Genomic DNA, 15090 nt, shown 5'->3' on the forward strand with positions numbered 1-15090 from the left:
AGCAGCACAAGTGCCTGCCTGGCAAACGCAAGGTCCTGAGGTTGATTCCCAGTACCAAAAAAATAAAAAATAAAATAAACTGGAAGAACATTGAAATGCTATGTTCTTACTCCTAGATAAACTTTTTGTGGCTTCTGGGACATGTTAAGTTATTCAAAAGCATACTTTAATATAATATTTACAGAAAATGTTATATTTATGAAAAAAATGGCTTTTGAGATTTTTACTACTCAAAAAGTGTCTTCTATCCAGACATAAATTTTATTTTACTGTTTAAGAAAGTTTATTTTAAGGCAAGTCATGGTGGCACACACCTGTAATCCAGTACTTGGGAGGCTGAGGCAGGAGGATTACCTTGAGCCAGGGCTACACAGTGAGTTCAGGACCAGCCTGAACCACATAGCAAGACCTTTTCTCAAAAAACAAACAAAAAACATGGAAATTTTATTTTATACTCTCATTTACATTCTCATTTTAAAATGTTTTAAAGCTTTCCAAGTTTTTAAAATCAGTAAGAGGAAAACTCCTACCTTTTCTCACTAACCAAAAATATCCTCTGCTAACATCTTTGTGATCATCTTTCCTTCCTGTTTTTTTCTATACACTGGTTTGGGGCTTTAATGTTTAGCTCTGATCATGTTGTACCATGTAAGCTTATTTTCACATCATAGGTCCAAAGAAGGAATATAATTCAGACTGTCAGTTGTCTAAGTCCTGTAAGCCTTTTCCAAAAGTACCATTTTCCCACGTTAGTCAGCTTTCTAATATTGTTTCAAAATACCTGAGACAATCAACTTACAGAGACAAAAGGTTTGTTTGGGCTCCCATTGCCTGGGATCTGACCCATAATCAGTTTGCCTCAGTCCTTTGGGGTCTGTAGTGAGGCAACACATCCTGCTGGGGTGCACATGGTAGAGCAAATCTGCTTATAACATGACCAGGACACCAAAGACAGAGGAAAAAGAAGGAGCCTGGGTTCCCCACAACGCCTTCTAGGGCACGTCCCGGGTGACCTGAAGACCTTCCACTATGTCCTACCTTAAAGCTTCCATAATCTCCCAGTAATGTCAAGCTGGGGACTAAGTCTTTAACACAGAGGCCTGTGGGGGACTTTTAATATCCAAACTATAGCACCATGAAACATAAGGGGACCAGATGATGATGACGATATATTTGATAACTCAAATACACTGGGTGTTGGCACTGGACACTCCACACAGAGGTTTTCACTTTATAGTCATGTAAGCTCATGAATCAGCTCCTCTAACATCTTTGTGTCTAAGTGGGAAAACTGACGCTTCGCAAGGGCACCGAAGTGTCCAGCACCATGTTCCTGACCGCTGGGCTGTTCTGCTCCTTGCAGCTGCCGTAGGCAAATGATCTTCTGGAATCTTAACCACGGCAGACTTGTCATTCAAGGTTAGGGACACCGGATGAGAATAGCTAACATTACGTGGACTTTCACTCCTGTAGTCATCTAGTACACACCTCACAGGATACAGAGACAAAGGTATTCCTTACAGTAAGTGAAGTAAGCCAGGCATAAAGACAGTGATCACCTGTTCTCAATAATATCTGGAAGTGAAACAAACTGATTTCAAAGAAACACAGTCGGATAGAGGTTACCAGAGGATGAAAGAGTAGAGGGGATGAGAGACAGAAACAGGTTGGTGATCCAGCACAAAAATATAGTTAGCTAGGAGGAAAGAGTTGTAGCATTCTGTAACCCAGTAGGGAGACTATCGCTAACAATAATTTATTATAGATTTCAAAACAGCTGGAAGAGAAGCTGTTTAATGTTCCCAATGCAGAGAAATAATAAATGTTTGAGATGATGGATATGTCAGTTACACTGACCTAATCAGTTTACATGTATTGAAATAACACATTGGACCCCATAGTATGTATAATTGTTATCACTATTATGATTATTATTTTGTACCAGGAATTGGTACATGCTTGCCAGTCAGGCACTATGCTGCTGAACTATATCCCCGGCCCAATATGTATAATTATTATGTGGCAATTAAAACTAATTTTTAGAAGTGTATTCCTCATGTTACATGGGATGGAAGTAGAGTCTCAGTGAATTTAGCAGGTAGGAAGTGCTGGGCAAACATTAGTGAAGCATACACTCTCCCTGCCTCCTGGGGTGTCCTCTAATAAGAGAGCCAGTGACAGAAGCAACCAGTGTAACACAGCAGAAGCATTACAGCCCTCCACTGGGTTACTTTTCCCATTGCTGGGACACAGTGCTCAACAATCACAACTTAAGAGAGATTTAAATAGGCTCATGACTTAAGGGGCTTCAGTTCCTGGTCACCTGGCTCCAAGACAGAAACATCACGGCAGAAGGGGTGTGGTAGAACAAAGCTGCTTAGTCAATGGCGGCTGGAACACAGAGCAGGGGAACAGTGTCAAAGGCAGGGGTGACCCCAAGGCCATGCCTCCACGATCCACTCAGATATACCCGGAAGTGTGTGCTCCACCAGTCTCCAGCCAATCAAGTTGACACTCTCCCTACCACACCAGCCAGAAGCCCTGCTCTGTTCAGCAGTTCTTTCCACAGAGCTTTCCCCCACTCTGTTCTGGAAATCTCCTTTCAGGGAGATGACCTAACAAGAGCTCTTCCTAGTCCTTGGATTCTGCACCACCCTCTTGGTGCCCCACATCCTTTTTCAATGCCCACCTTTGCAAACAACCTCTTCATGAAGCCCTGACTTGAGCCTGGGTGGCCTGCAAGGGCCCCAGTGATATGCTTTCTACTCTACTGCTGGCAGAGTGTTCCTTATTTGAGAGGCTTGGAACCAGAAATGTTCTGGAATTTGATTTGGAAGTATTTGCATAAGCATGAGACATCTTGGGGATGGGGACCCACATCTAAACATGAAGTTCTTTTTTGTTTCTTATACCCTTTATATACAATGTCTGAAGGTAAGAAATTAGAGAAACCACACCCTTCACAATAGCATAAAAAAATGAAATACTTAGGAATCAATCTACAGAGGAAGTAGAAGATCTATATAATGAAAATTCCAGCACTCTGAAAAGGGAGATTGAAATGGATATCAGAAAATGGGCCAGGCATGGTGGTGCACATCTGTAATCCCAGTGCTCAGGAGGCTGAGGCAGGAGGATCGTTGCAAGTTCAAGACAAGGCTGGGCTACAAAGTGAGCTCAAGGCCAGCCTGAACTGCATAGTGAGACCCTGTCTCAAAAAAGACCAAACAAACAAACAAGCAAAGAAAATGGAAAGATATCCCTTGCTCATGGATAGGAAGAACCAACATAGTGAAAATGGTTATATTCCCAGAATTGTTACACAGATTTAATGCAATCCTAATCAAAATGTCATACCTCACAGAACTAGAGAAAACATTCCTAAAATTCATCTGGAACCAGGAGAGTCCTAGAATAGCAAAGGCAATCCTGGGCAACAAAGGCAAGGCAGGAGGCATCACAATCCCTGATTTGAAATTATGCTACAAAACTGCTGTGATAAAATCAGCATGGTACTGGTAAAAATACAGACCTGAGGACTAGTGGAACAGATTAGAAGATGCAGACACAATTACAAAGACACTCAGCCACCTTGTCTTTGACAAAGGGGCCAAACATATTCACTGGAAGAAAGATAGCTTCTTCAATAAATGGTGCTGGAAAAACTGGCTCTCTACATGCTGAAGACTAAAATTAGACCCATGTCTATCACCATGCACTAAACTATTGTCAAAATGGATCAAGGACCTAAATATTAAAACAGAAACTACTAAATCTATTGGAAGAGAAAGTAGGTAGAAATCTTAAAGACACAGGTATATGTAGGTAGAGAGTTCATGAACAAAAACCCAGACTGCAGGAGAAAGAATTAACAACTGGGATGTCATCTTATTAAAAAAGCTTTTGCACAGCAAAAGAAATCACTAACAAAGTGAAAAGACAACCCGCAGAGTGGAAAAAATTTTAGCCAACTGTCCCTCAGGTGAAGGACTTCTATCTAGAACATAGAAAAAATAAAAAAATATCAGACCTCCCAAATTCAAAGACCCAATCCAAAAATGGGCATCTGAGATAAATACACACTTCTCAGATGAAGAAATACAAATGGCAAATAAATATAGGAAAAAATGTTCAGCATCACTGGTCATTTGAGAAATGCAAATTAAAAGAACACTGAGATTCCATCTCACCTCAGAAAAAATGGCTACCATCAAGAAATCAACCAATAACAAATGCTAGTGGGGTTGTGGGGAAAAGAGACCCCTTCTCTACTGTTGGTGGGAATGTAGACTGGTACAACTACTGTGAAAATCAGTGTGGAGCTTTCTCAAAAAACTAGGATTAGAGGTCTCATTTTTATTCCCCTTCTGGGTATTTTTCCAGAAGAATTGAAAACATCATACCACAGCAATATGTGTGCACCCATGTTTATAGCAGCAAAATTTTATAATAGCTAAATCTTGAAAACAACCCAAATGCCCATCAACTGAGAAATGGATAAAAAAGATTTTGGAAACATTTGCATATACATGAGACATCTTGTATTTTTATACAACGGAGTACTACTCAGCCATAAAAAAGGATAAACTTGAGACTTTTATTGGTAAATGAATGCAAATTGAGACCACACTCATAAGTGAAATAAATCAGACTCGAACGTGTAAACATTGTTTTGTCTCCCTTTGGTAAGAAACTGAAAGAGTAAATAAGGTCTAAAATGTACAATAGATATTGTGAAATGGTAAGAAACTGTTGAAAAAGAGAAAGGGACTAGGATGGGTGAAAAGGGAAAGGACAGTAGGGAAAAGGGAAATAATGCAGGTCAGTTATACTATTAGTGTCTCTTAGACCATTGAAAAGGAAGGTTTATTCTAGTATCGACTGGAGAAATTTTTATGCCCATATCTAAGCAACTACTTTAAAGATAACATCATGTGAAGTATTAGCTATTGTTATTCTCCTAGGATTTTGTTATGACATTTTGTTTTATCTTTTTCCATAAAACAAAAAACTAATACCCATATCATTTAAACAATATGCAATTATTTTGTGCATAAAATTTCATAGTGTGACATTTTCCACTGGGGGGGTTGTGTCAGCACTGAAAGAGTTTGGGTTTTGGAGGAGAAGTAAATACGTCCCTCACAAGGGCGCACTTGACTTTTCTGGCCCTTGGTATAGAAAGGCCCTTCAAGCATTCTCTCTTATCTTCCTCCACTTCTTTACTTGCTTTGTGTACTTGTAACTCAAGAGAAGCCACCACAGTAGGCCTGGTGAGATGCATCCTTTAGACTGGAATATTCTGAAGTAGGCAGAGGAAAGATGGACTAATTCCAAGCCCAGAGTGAGCTGCTGAGAAGAGCTGACCAGGGAACAAACAGTTTAAAGATGTTCCTGGCAGAGGCTGCTTTTCTCAAGTGTAGGTTCAAATTCACAGATCTGGCACCCTCTCGGACTTCAAAATGGAACCACATTCTAAAGCTAGGGATGCAGGTACTAGTGGATGGGCTAGACTGTCCATTCACTTGTAAGTACTTAATTTCTAAGTGCCTACCATCTGCCTGCCACTGCAATTATTAGGCAATGTGGAACAAACCAGAATCCTCATATATATATTCAGACTTTTTTGTTGTTGTTTCCATACAAGGTCTCACTATGTAGCTCAGGTTGGCCTCAAATTTATGATGATCTGCCTGCCTCAGCCTCCCAAGTGCTGGGATTACAGGTGTGTGCCATCACACCCAGCAACTTACATATTCAAGTGCTTCCTTTATATTATAGTCTTGACCACTTATGGTGTATATATATTGGTATAACTGTTTTTCAGTATCTGTGAGACAGTTGTTCTAGGATCTTCTCAAACACATAATCTGTGATGCTCTTGTCTTTTAAAGAAAATGCAGTATTTGTGTGTAACCGACATACATCTTGCCTTAGGCTTTAAATCATTTCCGGGTTACTTATAATAACACAATGCCTGCACACCACCTCATTCTCACGGATTCAGTGTAGTACTTGGTGCACTGAAAATACAAGTTTTGCTTCTTGGGACTTTCTTGAATTTTTTGAGTATTTCTCTCTGTGGTTGGTTGAATCTGAGGATGTGGAACTTGTAGGTATAGAGGACTGAGTATGTATTTTTAAATTGTTCTTACCTCAAGGATATTGTCTTTCCAACTTTTGATGTTCAGCTATAGATTCTTTCTGCCTTGAACTCCAGTTAAATGAGAGATGGCAGTGGAGCTTCCTTGGGACGTGAGGTTTCCTCCCTTTCTCTATCCTTCTACATGTGTGCAATCCTTGGGGTACCTCCTTAGCACCCTGGAGGTTCATGGAATATATTTTGACACCAATGTTCTTTGAAAATGCACTACCATTTATTGATTTGGGCCAGACACTGTGCCCTCCTATTTGACTCATGGGTATAGCCCTCCCTGTGTGTCAGCCTTTTTTAGGTTACCAGGACTGTGAATGCTTTCCTGACTTAGAGACTCTTGCTTCTCTTTCTGATGATTTTCTTTCAGCAGGTGTGTTGGTTTATGACTGTAGCTTGTGTTAGTCTGTTTTCTGTTGCTATAAGAAAATACTTAAGGCTAGATAATTTATAGAGAAGAGAAGTTTCTTTGACTCACAGTTCTGGAGGCTGGGAAGTTTAGGGTGCTGGCATCTGAGGAGGGCTTTCTTCCTGCATCATAATATGGCAGAGGCAGAGTATGTTCCGTAGCAAGAAAGAACAAGTGTGCTAGCTCAGGTCTTTATTTCTCTTCTTATAGAGCCAGTGCTGCTTTCGTGACAACCCCACCCTTGTGGCCTCATTTAATCCTAATCATCACCCAGAGCCCCTACTTTCAGATACCATCAGTTGGAGGCCAAGCCTCCAACACATGAGCTTTGGGAGGACACATGGCACAGCCCTCATCTGTCTTCTATGCAGGCACCTTTGGCTTCCATAAGACCCTATGGGCATCAGGCTGATTCACACCCCCTACAATATGCGCTTCGGCCAAAAGCAGCTGAGCCTCCTGGAGGAGTTTGGTCCCCAGCCCTCTCCAGACCCACTGCATTCCCAGTCACCCACAAATCATCCGCTTTCCCTCCTTGGTGATTTGTTCACTCCATGAGTACTATGGGTAACACCTCTTCCCTTCCAGAGCCCAACCCACATTCTCCATGGCCCACACTGAAAACTCCAGACGAGCACATCAGATGCACACTTCTTCCACTCCTGCTAACTTTCTAGTGCCCTGACCACCCAACTCTCGCTTTCCTTCAGATGTGACTCTACCTGCATTCCTGAAACTCTCCCTCTGTTGATCACTTATCCTCTCCCTTTTCCCATTTTTTTGCTCTTCTTTCTAGTTCTCTTGTTCTGGCTTCTTTTGTCCTATCCAATGGGAGGGCGAGAGAAGGAGGAGGAAACAGTGGCTTCTCTCTGGGGCTCCTGTGACAATGTTAGCAACAGCCACAGAGGCCAAGAGCAGGAATCCAGGTCCCAGCTGCTCTCTCCAGTGTCTGTGATGCCCTCCCACCCACGCCTCCCATTCAGGGCCAGCCTGCTTGGTTGCTCTTGGCTCATTCTCCTTGGGTTCATGCATTTCTCTTTTGCCTGCTCTACCCCCCGCATGCTTTCTTCTGTGACCACGCCCCCTCCTGCATTAAGCAGTCTTCACCACTCCAGAAACAGTGATCCCCCTCACCCTTGACCTCAGGACCTCTGTCTGGACCAGTCCTTACTGATATTCACACAGAATGTTCTACTGTTAGACACTGGTCTCTCACCTGGGTTTGTCTGTCCAGTTCTGCTGCATATCCTGTGAGTCCAGGGGCCTTCCGGTTGGTTTTTCTGACAGTACACACCCTGGTCCCTCCTTCTCTGTAGGTGTCTTAGTCATTTTCTGTTGTGGTAACAAAATACCTGAGATTGGGTAATTTGTAAAGAACGGGAGTTTATTTAGTTCAAGAAGCTCAGAAGTCCGAGAAATGGGGCCAGCATTTGGTGAGCGCATCCTTGCTGCATCTAATATGGTGGAGGGCATTCCATGGTGAGAGGTACTAGCTCAGGTCTCTCTTATAAAACCACTAATGAACCATGATGGACCCACCCTCATGACTTTGCCTAACCCTACTCAGACTCCAGCTCCTAATACCATTAACTCATGATTATGAGCACAATTTATGCAACACATAAATTTGGGGGGACACATTCAAACCATATAATAGTTGTTCAGTTAATACTTATTAATCATAAAGTCACTGTGTCAAGGTGCTGAAAAACATGTCCTAGTGTTTATTAGTTCCTTTTATTCATTCATTCATCAGTTATGTATTGGGCTCCTGCAGTGGGCCAAGCAGTGGGGATTAGATGATGAACAAGATAGAAGTATTCCCTAATGGCACTTATGTTCATGGAGCAGAGGGGGAGTTTTAAATTAATGAACCACTTCACAGAGTTGTAAGGGTCATAAAAGAAACAGCCAGACATGGAGGTGTATACCTATAATTCCAGCTGCTCAGGAGGCTGAGGCAGGAGGATCATAAAAGTTCAAGTTCAGCCTGGACAACTTAGCAAGACCCTGTCTCAAAATAAAAAAGGCTGAGAATGTAGCTCAGTGTTAGAGCACCCCTGGGTTCATCCTTAGTAACACAAGACACAGAAGAAAGAAACAAGAAACATCAATCAGTGTTGTACACAGTTTATCGGTCCTGTGTGCCCAGTTACGTAAGCTGTGCGGCCTGGTTCGAAGCAAACATGTGGATACCTTACTGTATCATAAGGGCCGTGGTGCGCGGGTGGCCGCGGAAGAGGAGGTGGGGCCGAGGCCTGAGCAGAGCTGCCTGGCTCTAAGCGCAGTGCCCCGGCTCTAGAGCAGGCGATGATGGGGAGAAGGAGCCCTGGGAAGGTCACGGCGCCCGAGCGGCCAGCTGGGGAGGGTACGGCCGGAGACTTACGCCCGAGACTTAGCCCCAGATGCGCCGCCCGGCTTGGAGGGACGAAGCCAGGGTCATCTCTTCATTCCAGAAATCGCTGGAGCAGGCGAAGCGAGGTGTGGAGGGGCGGGCTCATCCGGAGCCGCCGGAAGTGGTGAGAGGCCGGCAGCAGGCACTGGTGCAAGGCACCGAGAGAATCAGGGAGGAAAGGGGCGTCTGCGTAGTAACCAAAGGGGTTAGGTGAGAAAAAGAGGGTTAATGTGCGTGAAAGGGTGGACCGTGGCTGATCCCAGGGTCAAGAGCAGAGGGCGTGTGTGAGCGCCCAGAGGGTCGCAGGAAGGCGGGGGAAGGCTGGGGCCAGCCCTGGCTGGAAGACAGAGGAGCGAGCTCTGACCAGAGAGTGTTAGGAAACTGGAAGGCTTGGCGGCTGGCGAACAAGACTCAGGGCCCGGACCTCGCCCCGGACAGGGAACGTGGGCTCAGAGGCTGTGTAGCAGCACCTGGCACTGGCTGTGGCATTAAGGTCAGGGGTGGCTGTGGGCAGTGCTATCGCAGGAAACGTGAATCAGCAGCCGAGGAAACAGGGAACATGGACTCATTCCAGCATTCTTTTGGATGCCCGTACATCTTTAGAAGAGCCTATTCACACCGAAGGGCTTTTTAGGAAATCGGGATCTGTTATCTGCCTAAAGGCACCTAAGAATAAACTGGACAATGCTGAAGGTGGCCTGTCTTCTGCACTTCCTCGTGGTATTGCAGGACTTCGTAAGCGGTTCCTTCGGGAATTGCCAGAGCCCATTCTCCCAGCTGACTTGCACGAAGCACTTTTCAAAGCTCAACAGTTAGGATCAGAGGAGGACACAGCTCCACTGTTGCTCTCCTGCCCTGTGCCTGAGCATGCAGCTGGTCTATTAAGACAGTTCTTTAACTTTCTCGGGAATGTTTCTCGCAGGCGCAGTAAGAGTAAGATGGATAGCAGCAATCCTGCAGTAATATTCGCACCAAATCTTCCTCAGACAAGTGAAGGACCTGAAAAGATGTCTGCTAACACAGAAAAAAAGCTACGATGACAGGCTCTAGTAGTGCAGATTCTTATAGATTATGCCTCAGATATTGAGCGTATACCAGATTTTATCCTGCAAAAGGTACCAGTGAGGTTGGGTATTGGTGCTGCTCCATCATTGGAAGGCTTTCAAGAAGGTGAACGTGAAGCCCCTGGTGAGTATAAGACAAAGCAAAGACAAAGCATTGGAGATTTTGTTAACGGAGCACTAAATAAACTTAAATCCAACAGAACACCCTCTATTCCACCTTAGTGGGAAGGAACTGCCCAGCTGTCTGTATCCACAATGATTCTTACACCAAATGCTAAGCGTAAACTCTCAGTAGATTCTTCTCATGATCTCTCAAGTCAGAAAAGGAAGACCATAAAGCACAATTTTAACCTCAAGCTGTTGCCAAGTAAACTCTTCAGTAGCGGTTCTATACCGGTTTCAGTTCACTGTGATACAAGTCCAGAAGGGTCATCTCCAAGTTCACTCTCTCCTGCTGCCATCAGTGGAAACCAGTTGATCAAGGTGAGGTAAAAGATTTGCAGGTGTGTTGGTTTGGGGGATATTTGCAAAGGGAAAAATACAATACAGGACACATATTTTATAAAATTATTTATAATAGTCACCCAAAGAATGATATACAAGACAGTGCAGGAAATCTGTCCACACATTAAGACCAAGGAAACTAGCTGAGGGCCTGGATCCCACAGAAATGTCCTGCATGAGTCCAGCAGAAGACCTAGAGCTCATAACAATGCCTCCCATAAATCCAACTGGAGGTCCAGAGCCCATGACAATATTTCATACAAGCCTATTTCACAGATCTGGGCTGGAAGGCTCAAAGGTCAGTGGTGAAATCTAGGAAGTCTGTGCCAGCGGGATGAAGGATCTGTGCTAGCAGGCTGAGGGATCTACACTGGAGCCAGAAAGCGATGCTCAAAGTAAGAACCAGAGTTCCCCTGAAAAGTACCACAGCCGTCGTCAGCAGCAGTGAGGTCTCGAGCTCCTCCAATGATCAAGATGGCCGAATTCCCATCAGGGAAGCCAACACAGCAGGCTTCTTCAGGAGACCGGCAGTGCACCATCTTCCCCTCCGGAGCCAGGAAGCAATGCTCAAAGTAAGGACCAGAGCTCCCCTAAAGTGAACCAAAGCCATTCTCAGTGCCAGTGAGGTCGTGAGCTCCTCAGAGGATGAAAACAGCCAAGTTCATCAGGAAAGCATGACGAGCTCCTCCAAAACAAGCAACAGCTCTTTACAGCTTCTACCAGCTCCCGACAGCCTCTCTCAGCTCCCGACAGCCTCCTTTCTTCTCCAGTTCTGCCTCTTATGCTGCTGGCAACAGTCCCCAGGTGGGCCTCCCACACCCAGCACCACGCTTACTCTCTTCAGCTGGGGGTTATAAGTTGACCACCAGTTGTCAATCCACTACAGCAGGCAAAGAAGTTTGCAGGGTGGAATCAGGAAAAGCAGCCTGCTTCTCTTCTAAAATTAGTCATAGACAAAAGGCTCGAAGATCTTTTCATTTGAAGTTTAGTCTGGGGAAAAACAGAGACACAAATGGATGTTCTGGTGTCAATAGATATGAAAATGTTGGTCAGAGACTTGCAAATCAAGAAAATTTTAAAAATAGGATTGAATCTGTAAAAACAGGCCTACTTTTTAGCCCAGATATTGATGAAAGATTACCAAAGAAAGGTTCAGTGAAGATCAGTAAGTCTAGATGGAAGAAGTCCGGATGTCTTGGACAGACTTAGGCATTCGAGTTTTCAAGAAATGGATGTAAATGAAACTTATTCAAGAATGGGAATTTTTTTTTTTTTTGTACTGGGAATCGAACTCAGGACCTTGTGCTTGCCAGGCAGGCACTGTGCCGCTAAGCTATATCCGCGGCCCAAGATGGGAAATCTTGAGGCGCCAAACTTCTTTGGAGCTGGAAATTACAGCAGAAACATCAGCTGGTGCATCTTGTGAGCTCACCTCTTCCGCTTCCACAGCAGAACTAACAGCGATGTAACAGAAAGCTCCCTTACTGGAGATGAAAACCACCTGACCTCAGAGACTTTGGTGAAGAGTCAGAAAGCTTTTTCTGAGTCTGGAAATAACCTTCATACATCGATAAGTCACACAGAATCCTCCATAATGTGGGAAAAGAAAACAATAAAGGAAACATCTTATGGGGAAAATAGGATAAAGGAAAATCTACTTGAAACTAATGATTTGACTGTGAGAGAATCAGAGGAAAATTACAAAAACCATGCTGTTAAAATTTGTTGTGCACAGAGAAACTTGTCACCACATCAAACTCAAAAGTTTGGAGGAGAAACCACTGTAAAATGGTACTCAACTGAGATGAAGGTGGGACGTCGCGAAGACATTCCTTCAGATATACAAAAAGATAGTTTAGTACAGCAAATAAGAATTCCCTATTGCTGAACAAATTAAGGAAAAGCAGTCCCTAAAAAATAAAGTGAGAATGAGGGTAGGTTTAAAGAGCACTTAGTGAATCTGCAGCTCCCAGGGCAGATGAGGCTCTAGATCTTCAGCAGAGCACGTGTAATGTAACAAACCTGTAAAAACCTACACCCGCGACAACTGCTAAACAGCCGTCAGTGGTGGAAACGTGCAATAAAACTGTCTCTGGAAGTGCACATGGGGAGGTTTCAGATCACATACAGCTTTCATCAAATGAGTCAAATAGGACAAAAACAAATCACCTCTTCAGGGTCCATGTACTCTGTCTGTCTGTTAGAAGAATTAGTTCTTCACTGGAGTATAGCAAGCAACCTGTGAGGCAAAAGTTGTCATATCCTGGTGATGCTGCTTCTCCTCTGGTCAAATCAGTGAGCTGTGACAGAGCTCTTCCCTCTTGCACAGAAAATACAGCAAAAGAATCCTCTATTTCATGTACCAAGTTAGGTCCTATGGAAGAGAAGTCTGTAAAGATGAAGCGGCACCCAGATTCTTCGAATGCTGCTCTTGGGTCCACTAAAGTTTGTAAGCGGAGGTGATATCTGATGGGCAAGTTAAGGTTCCCCTGGGGGACCTGATCACTCAGGATATATTAATATCTATTGTGAGGAATGATACGGCCTTTTCTCTGGGATGAAAGACAGGGTCCTTAGGAAACCATCAGACAGAGAAAGGGCTTGATACAAAAGTTCTCCAGAAAATACTATCATAAAGGTTCAGCTACTACCAGCAAATAAACCTACGGATTTCTCATTGGCAAATGTTATATTTGTCATGAATGTAAATAGAATTAGCAGTTGGTTATACACCTTGCGGGCTAATGTACAGGTTAGCTTGGACCACCAGATGATTATTAAGCAATGGGCTTTCTCTGAAACATCTTAATTTCACTGCCTATACCATTACTTTGTTTTTCTTAATTATGGAAGTATTTAAACAATTTTTGGCACCTCTCGAAGCAAAGGTCACACTTTACCTTGTTAAAGAAATTGTTGGCTGGATTTATAAAAATTAATTTTTAAAAATTGCATGGTATTCATTTTGTGTGTGTGAGGGGAAAAGTGAAACCGGTTTTGTCTGTCTCTTGTTATGCGTCCAAGTCACGTAAGGTTTCTTGTAAAACTTAGTGTGTAAAGGGAAAGGGCAAGCCCCATAGATCTTGTCTTGAATTACATTAATGTTCATTGTCTTTACCAAAGTCCCTAAGAACTAAGTTGCTTTATAGCCTAACGCTTTATTCCCGTGTGAGGCAGAATAGCCTGGTTTGTGTCTCCTGTATGTGTACAGTGTGTTCACTTGAACTAGACAATGGCTAAAACAGAAGGATCAAGGAAATGTGCTCTGAACTTATGACATAGAAATAATTGATTACTTTTAGGCCATACTAAGTTCTTAAAGGTAATTTATACAAACATATGTTTTCAGTATAGAAATGAAATTTATCTAAGGAGGAATAGTTAAACTTGAAAAAAATTAATCGAGGTGGTTTTTATTCTAGGTAGATGCTTGATTTTAGAATCTGAATATTTGATGCACCTCTGTACATTTTCCTTGGGTAAAAACTTGTGATGGTCTTTTGTGTAACTATTATTTATTTAATGAAGACATTAAAGAGAACTTTCTGGAAAATGAAAAACAAACCTATACCATAATTTCCAGAAAGTGCCAGCAGAAAATTAAACCAAGCTCAGGGCTCTCTAGTACATGGCCGTGAACCTGGTGCTGCCCATCCTTGGTGCTGTAGGGAGACAGGACATAAGCAGAGGAACTATCTTTGATTTGAGATCCCGCTCTGTATATCCGCCTACAGAGCCGCCATAAGCCATGTGGCGGCCAAGTGCGGGATGCTGCCTGAAATTCTCATTGCTCTTTCCCTTCCAGACTGCTTGTCTTACTCAGCTTTACAAGTACTGTCCAGAAGGTGCTATGGGAAGCAGAGATGCAAAGTCCTTGTCAACAATTACCACTTCGGAAGCCCCTGTCTGCCAGGAGTGAAAAAATACCTCACTGTTACCTATGCATGTGGTAAGAGTCAACTTCGAAGGAGCTCCATGAAGCCTCGGCCTCTTTGGGAAGTGGTGATGAAGTCAATAAAAGGAGTTTGTGTGCAACAAGTCAAGCAGCTCTATGCCCAGAACTCTCCAGTCATCCGAGACTTTCCGCATCCCCTTTTCCATCCTTTATTCTTATTTATGACGCACAATCAGATAAGCAATAGAATTTTCTGTGGTCAAAATTTGTTTTGAAGAGCGCTTGTAGTAATCAGATCGGCAGCAGATAGGAAGAGCAGAAGAAGAATGAGCAACTAGGCATAAAGTTGATGTCACTGAGAACCATGATTCTAATCTGGGTTCTTAAGGAGCTCTAAAATTTATTGGTGTGTCATACAAGTTCACAGAAGTATTGTTTGGCTTCTATTTAACCTTCCAGCCCTGCTTTTAGGCCCTAAATGACTAACTTGCTATGCTGCCAACAGCTGTTTTATCTACATACCCACAGCATTGAATCAACAGATCAAATGCTTCCCCTAAAACAATTAAAAATATTACATGGCAGCATTACTTTGTTTTTCTAATGTCTTTAAATAATAAAATGAAGTGCCTGCTTTGTTTAGATTCCAGTTTCGCAAAGGTATATAAA

At 43.1% G+C, this 15090-nt stretch overlaps 1 protein-coding gene and 1 pseudogene across 6 annotated transcripts in view; both read left to right on the top strand.

Moving 5' to 3' along the window:
• The window catches only part of Eva1c (eva-1 homolog C (C. elegans)), a 108874-nt gene that overhangs the window by 74544 nt on the left and 19240 nt on the right, over nucleotides 1-15090 (top strand). For 5 of the 6 annotated variants that reach the window (XM_013504151.1, XM_005375668.2, XM_013504147.1 and 2 more), the window contains one exon: nucleotides 14332-14475. The exons of the other annotated variant lie outside the window; for it this stretch is intronic. In XM_013504151.1, the coding sequence (XP_013359605.1) occupies nucleotides 14332-14475 (144 nt within the window). The remainder of the gene's footprint in view (nucleotides 1-14331; nucleotides 14476-15090) is intronic. 6 annotated transcript variants of the gene reach the window in all.
• LOC102026394 lies at nucleotides 9429-12518 on the top strand (annotated as a pseudogene).

This window comes from Chinchilla lanigera, unplaced genomic scaffold (assembly GCF_000276665.1).
Source record: "Chinchilla lanigera isolate Chin_1 unplaced genomic scaffold, ChiLan1.0 scaffold00006, whole genome shotgun sequence".
NCBI classification, from domain to species: Eukaryota; Metazoa; Chordata; class Mammalia; order Rodentia; family Chinchillidae; genus Chinchilla; species Chinchilla lanigera.